The sequence below is a fragment of the Aptenodytes patagonicus genome, chromosome 13 (assembly GCF_965638725.1).
Source record: "Aptenodytes patagonicus chromosome 13, bAptPat1.pri.cur, whole genome shotgun sequence".
Taxonomy (NCBI): Eukaryota; Metazoa; Chordata; class Aves; order Sphenisciformes; family Spheniscidae; genus Aptenodytes; species Aptenodytes patagonicus.
In genome coordinates this window covers 664,922-671,702 of record NC_134961.1, presented here as the reverse complement: position 1 = coordinate 671,702, position 6,781 = coordinate 664,922, and the positions used below count along the sequence as shown (strand labels likewise).

Genomic DNA, 6,781 nt, shown 5'->3' with positions numbered 1-6,781 from the left:
GAAAAGATGTACACGGAGTTCAGGGTCTGTTATTTATTTACATAAAAACACTGACTCGTGCCACAGTTCTGCCTCTGAGCAAACAGCAGCTGCCCGTGCAGGCCGGGCTGTGTTTGCAGACCTGCGTACTGAGAGACCCCCTGCTTTGCTCTGGCGGCTGCACGCTCCAGCTGCCCTGGCTGCAGGGGCCAGGGGAGGGGTAGGAGGAGCAGCCGCAGAGAGGCTGAAAATGGCTCCCAGATCCTCTTGCCCTCGTCTGTTATAGTGCTGCTGGCAGCTCCTGTCACTGCCCGCTTGCCCCCTTCTTTCTGCCCCATATCAAGTGAGCTAAAAATAAACCCCTACACCCACATGCAACGAGGAACCCCACAGGGTGCAGCTGTGGTGGTGGCAGGACGGGCGCTGCAGGGTGTGCGCCCGCAGCCCCTGCCGGGTTCGGGACGTGGCTCTGCAGTGGGTGGGCATGGGTCTGCTCCAGAGCTGCGAGCCAGCTGCGGCCTGGTAACAAACTCCTCTAATCTACAGCACCGGGGCAGGTAGCGACATGCCGGATGCGTTTTCGCTAACAGTTTGCCAGGTGGGCGAGGAACTGCCAGGGGCTTTCCTTTGCCGAAAGAGCCACAGCAGGGGCTGGGAGGAGGCGCATGCAGCTGGAGCAGCCGTGGCCACCAGGCGCTGGCAGCCGCTCCGGCAGGACGGAGGTGCTGATTAAGGGTGCAGTGCTGCAGTCCCAGGGCAAGGCAGACGCCGTTTTCCCCTCCACCGTGCCTCGAAGGCGGCTCTGCCTGCCTCTCCTTGGGAAGGGGCTTTGCCTACGGGCTGCACGCTGACCCTGCTGGAGAGGGCCGTGAACCACGCTGAAACCTGGCACGCGTGGCACTACCCTCTCTCTTCAAGACCGAGCCACCACCGAGCCCCTTCCTAAAAGTGCCACAGGGGCCATGCTGCCTCTCCCTGTGTGCGCTGCGGGCCGCTCGGGTCTCCCCTTCACCTCCTGGGTGGCAGGTGCCCCCCTGCCTGCAGCAGCTCCCTGTGGCAGCAGCACACCCCTGCAGCCAGGCACCCCTGCGCTGGGGTGCTCCAGGCGAGAGGGGCCTCGCTAGTGCCCTGGCACGTAAGGGGGTGCAGAGGGATGCCCCCTCCCCCCCCCCTGCCACTCCTGCACACTGCAGGGCAGCCCCACACACAGCACGTGGGGCCTGGGCCCACCTCCCCTGTGCACCCACGCCAGCGTTGCCAATCCAACTCTTCACAGCGAGGACCGGAGCTTGGGGAAGGTGGTCGCAGCTCTGAGCGGGAGGGAGCTGGGGATACACACATACACACCACCGGAGGGTTAAGCAAAGGAGTGTTGCACACGCATAGACTAGGATGGCAGCGGGAGAAGGGCCGGTGTCATTCCAGTGGCTCGGGCTCCCGGGGTGCTGTTAGCACATGCGCTTGTACGTGTAGATATAGGCCTTGCAGTTGGGACACGTGTGTGTCACATCCTTGAAGTCATCGAACAGGCAGGGGATCAGGCAGCAGCAGAGATCACACCTGGAGCACAGGAAGAGGCAGAGTGCTGTGAGCTCGGGCACCCCAGAGGCAGCTCGTGGGCACAGCCTGCGGGCGGTGGGGGGGGGGGGAGGAGCAGGAGGTGGGGCGGGGGCGCACATGGGGTTCGCTCTGGGGCATGGGCAAGAGAGGCGAGTACTTGCCCCTGGGAGCCAACCATGACCCCTGCTGCTGCTGCTGCTGCTGCTGCTGCTGCTGCAAAGGGCAGCACAAAGCACCCTGTCCCCGGGGTGTGCTGCTGCCGCCGCTACAAGGGTAAGCGCTTCGTTAGTGAGCAGTCGTGCACCTCGCAGAGGGAAGGGACAGCCTGGTGAGACACACGCAGGCGCTGAGGCCTGACCTACCTCCACTGCTGGGGCAGGGGGCTGCAACAAGCGCCCCCTCCCCTCCCGTAGCCCCCGTTGCTGCCAGCCCTCGGCTGCGAGGAGAGACCGTGGCTCTCAGCAGCGCCGCGGGTTCTGGGCCCGGGGATGGACGGCTCCTGCACAAAGGCCCTCTGATGCCAAGCTACACAACAGGCCTTCGGTGGTGGCACCTTCCCCTCCCCGGGCAGGAGCCCCGGTCTCCAGGCACTGTCACCCAAGGAACCCAGCTGCTGCCCCAGTAACACCTCAGTGCCAAGGCCCCCTCCACGCCCAACAGCTCGGCCAAGGCCACCGGCATCGGACCACCAGGACCAGGGCAGAGCGATCACCATCACTGCGGGGCTGCTGGCGGCAGGGAGGCCCCAGCTCCGCTTGCAGCACCTACCCCACGAAGCAGCAGAAGAAGCCAAGAAGAAAGCTCATGAGCCCGATCTCGTAGGTGATCTTGGTGGTGATGGCTTGCTGGCAGTGGGGACACACCGTCTGCACGGGGGCGCCCTGGAAGATCTCTCCCTGCAGCACCGTCACTGTGGTGGCAGCCCCTGACGGGACGAGGACTGTCGCCGTGTGGCCGCCGGGAGAGGGGTAGTGGCCCGGGGCAGGGTAGTAGCCCATGGGGGGGTGAGGGCCTGGGGGTGGGTAATAACCTGCTGGGAATGAGAAATGTGCAGAGGTGAGCGTCGCTGTATGCGGCAGGAGAGGCCGGATCCTGGCCCCACCCTGCTGCCACACCACCACCTTGGTTATGGACTTGGGGCCAACCCTGCTGCAGGCACTGTGCCCCCCCACCCCACCCCGAGGAGCCTCGCTGCAAGCTCCAAATGGCAGCCCCAGCCCCCCGCTGCGTCCCCCCACGGCACCGGGAGACATGTGCTTCCGGGGGACACACATGTGTGTCCTTGCCCATCACCACCCCCTACTTCACGCAGCCCCCCGCAGTACTCACCAGGCGGCAGGTAGGGCCCGGAGCTGTCTGTGGGCATGTGGGGTGGCACAAAGCCCGGCTGCGAGGGTGGCTCGTATGGGGGGGGCCCAAATTCAGGAGGGGGGATGGGAACCCCCTGGGGCTGTCCCACGACAGGGGCGACGCCATCTGAAAGGAAACACAGAGTCAGCAGCCAGGGCGGGAGGCGGCAGAGCTGATGGGGAGATGGTGGCTTGGCTGAGTGGTCTGGGGGGGTTGGCCCCAGCAGGGAAGGGAGACACGACATGGGGTGGGGGGCAGCCCCCAAGCCTTGTCCTCTGGGCCCACAGGAAACCCAGATTCACCCCACGTTACTCACAGCAGTGAGCAGAGCCAGGCTTTGAGCAGGGAGCGCTTTCTGCTCTTGTCACTCCCCCTGGGACCTCCTGCCACCCCCGGAGGGTAACATGGTGACAGACGGAGCCGGGCATCGCACCACCCTCCCCAGCACACTGCAGGGCAGAGCTGCAAGGAGAGGCCACGGCCACAGCGCTCCCGGGGAAACCATGCTCACTTGGCTCCTGCCCGCTCAGCAGTGTCACCCCGACACCCCAGAGCAGCTGGGATCCCCTCCAGTACCTGCCGCGGGCGGGGGGCCATGCTTCTCTTCTATCAGCGGTGCCGAGGGGCCTCCCGGGTAGGGTGGCGGAGGGTCGCTGGACATGGCTCAGGGCGGCCCTGCAAGGACAGAAGCCTTTAGAAGAGATGCCAGCCTTTGGCCGCACACAGGCACCCGCCCAGAGCTGCGTGGTGCTTGGGGAAGGAGGTAGCAGGTAACGGAGGGGTCCGGGGCTGGCACCACCGCTGCACTGGCCTCAGCCCCCCGCCACAGGCAGAAACAAGGCCATGGCCCCAAAGCTGGACAGGCTTCAACCCAGGCAGCAAATCCAAGGTGTAACATCTTCCTGCCGGCTCTGCAGGGCTTTCCCCATAACGCCCACGCATGGTGCAAGAGCAGCTCATCGGTGCGGCTCTCAGCTGCATTGCCCACGTGCTGGGGCAGTACTGGGCTGGAAGCTGCTCTGCCAAGCGCCTCGGCTGCAGCGTTACGGGACCAAAGATGGGGAAGAGCTGCCCACGTTGCCCACAGCCCCCCCAGCTCCACCCAGCAGAGTGATATGCAACGCTGCGCCCTGAGGGGATGGGCAGGACCCCAAGCCTGAAGCACAAACTCTGAGGTGGAGGGCGCAAACCCACAGAGCGCATCTCTGAATACTCTCATCGAGTGAGTTAAGGTGAAACCATCTTTAACAGCTGGAGACATTATTTTACCTGGGGTAAAATTTACCTGTCCTCTTCCTTGCAGCAAGGAGCTCAGAGGCCTCGACAGAGCTGAGAAAACAATTCTTCTGTGCAGCGTATTTTGGAAGCTGTCTTACCCCACCCAATCTGTGTGAAAGGAGACAGCAAGAGAGTTACAGCGATGGAGAGGAGCCACTGCTACAGCGCTGCCTTGGCCGCCACGCCAAACCCCCTCCCCTCCCTGGTGCAGGCGTGGGGAGAGCGGGTCTGGGCAGGAACCTCCCCACGTGTGCCCCCTCGATGGCAGGCACGAGGCTACGTGTCCTCGGCACACGGAAAAGCCCCACCGACATGATCTGAACACCAAGGAAGTGCAACGACATCAGGAAACCTGCTTTCCCTGTTTACTCTGGCTCAGTTATATCTGGTAGGACGTGACTAAATTGGGAAATACAAATAAGAGGCTGTTCACTCGGTGCTTGGGAAGGCTGCCATCAGGCATGGGACACGGTGACATTGCTGTCAGTGCCCGGGGAGCAGCGCTAGGAGCTCCCCTCGGGGTCTGGGCACAGCTACCCGAACCCCCCACATCCTTCATCCCCGAAGGGCCAGGAGCAAATGTGACCCTGCTTGTCCCATTTCCCTTGGTCTCCTGCTCTCCTCGAGGCAGGTCAGCCTGCTGCGAGGACGGTGCTTTCTCAGCCGGTCCCACAGGTCCCATTCCAGCAGCCCCCGACTGAGCAGGAAAAACGCACCCGGGCTATGACCAACCTGTAAAAATCCCACAGGCACAACCAGGGCAGCTCTGGACCCAAAGAAATGGCCGGAGCAGGTGTGGCTGCCACATTACCCACCCCAGGCATGACCAGCAAGGCTGCCCTGCAGCCCTGGCGAGGCACGAACCGCCTGCCCAGCCCCAGAGAGCTTGGGGCCGAGGGGTGCCGGAGCAGGGCTGAGCCGGGCAGCACCCCGCTGGGGTCACTGCTTAGGCAGCGAGGCTCCCTCCAGCCCTGGCACCGATGCCACGTGCTGGGCAACCTGCCCGGGGCACACCAACCTCCACGGCACGGCACGGCACAAGCCTCCACGGGCACCGGGCCAGGCAGCGAGCGCTGCCCATCCTGCCTGCGTTGCAGGTGTGCTCAGAGGGGTGCCCGGGGGGCACAGCCACCTCCGCCTGCGGCTGCTGGGCCAAGGGAAGCCAAGGCCTCGGCAAACACGGGAAGGAAGACCCAGCCCTCCTCAACCTGCTTGGCTTTGCTTTATTCCACTCCTGTTTTTCTAGCTCACGCTCCCTGCCTCCGAGCAGCCTCCTGCAAGGTGGCAGGAAATCTAATCAGGTCACAAGTCTGCAGCGGAGCACCATTACCCCTTGCTGATCACGGAGCGGCATGCTGATCCCCCCAGGAGATGAGCAAAGCTTGGACCGGCATAGGGTCTCCCCGGGATGTCCACATTTACTGACTAATATTTCTCCCCGGAGGTCTTAAGTGTTATGTTGCAGACACACAGCGTCAAATCCAAGGGTGGCTGGGGGTCATCTTCCTCCTGCTTTTCTCTCCAATTTCTTCCTTAAGAGCCAGGGGAAGGAGAGCCGTCCCGTGCAGCAGGTACAGCAGAGCTGCCGTGGCACAGAGCGCTTCCAGGCGGAGGAAAGCACCCGAAGTGCAGCGCATTGCAGAGCCCTCCTTCTCCTTCAGTGACCTACAAAGCTACAAATTGGGCCGCGCTCTTTTTAGCTTCACTGGGGATGTAAAGAAAAGGAGGACTTATTCTTCTGAAAGTAGCCAGCCGACCCACCCTGCACACCCAGGAGCCTCAGACCTTCCTGTCCCCATGTCTTCAGGGCTCCTGGATGAGCCCAGCCCAACCGGAGCATCCCCGAGTCCTCACCTGGGGACGCCGGCCTGCCGGGGAGCTTTCCTTGCCCTCGCAGGCCAGCTGAGCCCACGGCTTTTCTAATGTAACAGATCTCCTCCCATTACCGCTCAGAGGCTGCCTTCCCATAACGTAACATCTTTCAACACTCCCCGGCCTTACTCCCCCCCGTCATCAAAGCAGCTGTTGAGAAAACTCAGGAGACGAGGAGACCAAGAGGCAATCCCACCCACGTGCTCCACCAGCCGCTCTGGAAACACCCGCCAGATGAAGCAACAGCCCCAGATTGAGCCAGCAATTAATCCTGCCACCTTGACCAGCAGGAAAAGGCAGCCACGAGGGCGACGGCCAGCGGACCTCAGAGCCACGCGGGTACTGGCATGAAGGAAGCTGCAGGGGCTGCAGAGCTGTTCTGCTCGTGCTTGGCAGACTCAGTCACTCTTAATGCAATATTCTGCTTATTAAGAGAGATCCGTAAAGAGCAAGATGTTGGCTGTGTGCCCTTCCCAGGAGGAAAAGAAAGCCTGTTGCTTTTAAGCCTCTTAGAAGCCGTTTCTCCTGTGCTTTCTTTTATCTTAACGTGAGAAGCACAAAACCTGCCCCAGCCCATTTCCGCCAGAGAGCTCCGTGGGGAGCTGGAGGGCACAAGGCTTCCCCTCCGTGCTGGGTCCGGAGCTACCCCAGGACATCACTCGCCGCCCTGGCACGGACGACCCTGCAGGTATTCCCTCTCAAAAGCAACGTGGCCAAAGCAAAGCAACCCAGATCTTCCCCC

At 62.7% G+C, this 6,781-nt stretch overlaps 1 protein-coding gene across 8 annotated transcripts in view; it reads right to left on the bottom strand.

Moving 5' to 3' along the window:
- Positions 1–18: 18 nt before the first annotated feature.
- CDIP1 (cell death inducing p53 target 1) overlaps positions 19–6,781 on the bottom strand; it is a 24,446-nt gene continuing 17,683 nt past the window's right edge. For 7 of the 8 annotated variants that reach the window (XM_076350867.1, XM_076350860.1, XM_076350861.1 and 4 more), the window contains exons 2-6: positions 4,175–4,275; positions 3,466–3,564; positions 2,869–3,015; positions 2,308–2,572; positions 19–1,539 (exon numbers count right to left, since the gene is read on the bottom strand). In XM_076350867.1, the coding sequence (XP_076206982.1) occupies positions 1,428–1,539; positions 2,308–2,572; positions 2,869–3,015; positions 3,466–3,550 (609 nt within the window). In that variant the 5' untranslated portion in view covers positions 3,551–3,564; positions 4,175–4,275 and the 3' untranslated portion in view covers positions 19–1,427. The remainder of the gene's footprint in view (positions 1,540–2,307; positions 2,573–2,868; positions 3,016–3,465; positions 3,565–4,174; positions 4,276–6,781) is intronic. The other variant, XM_076350868.1, reaches the window with a different exon arrangement.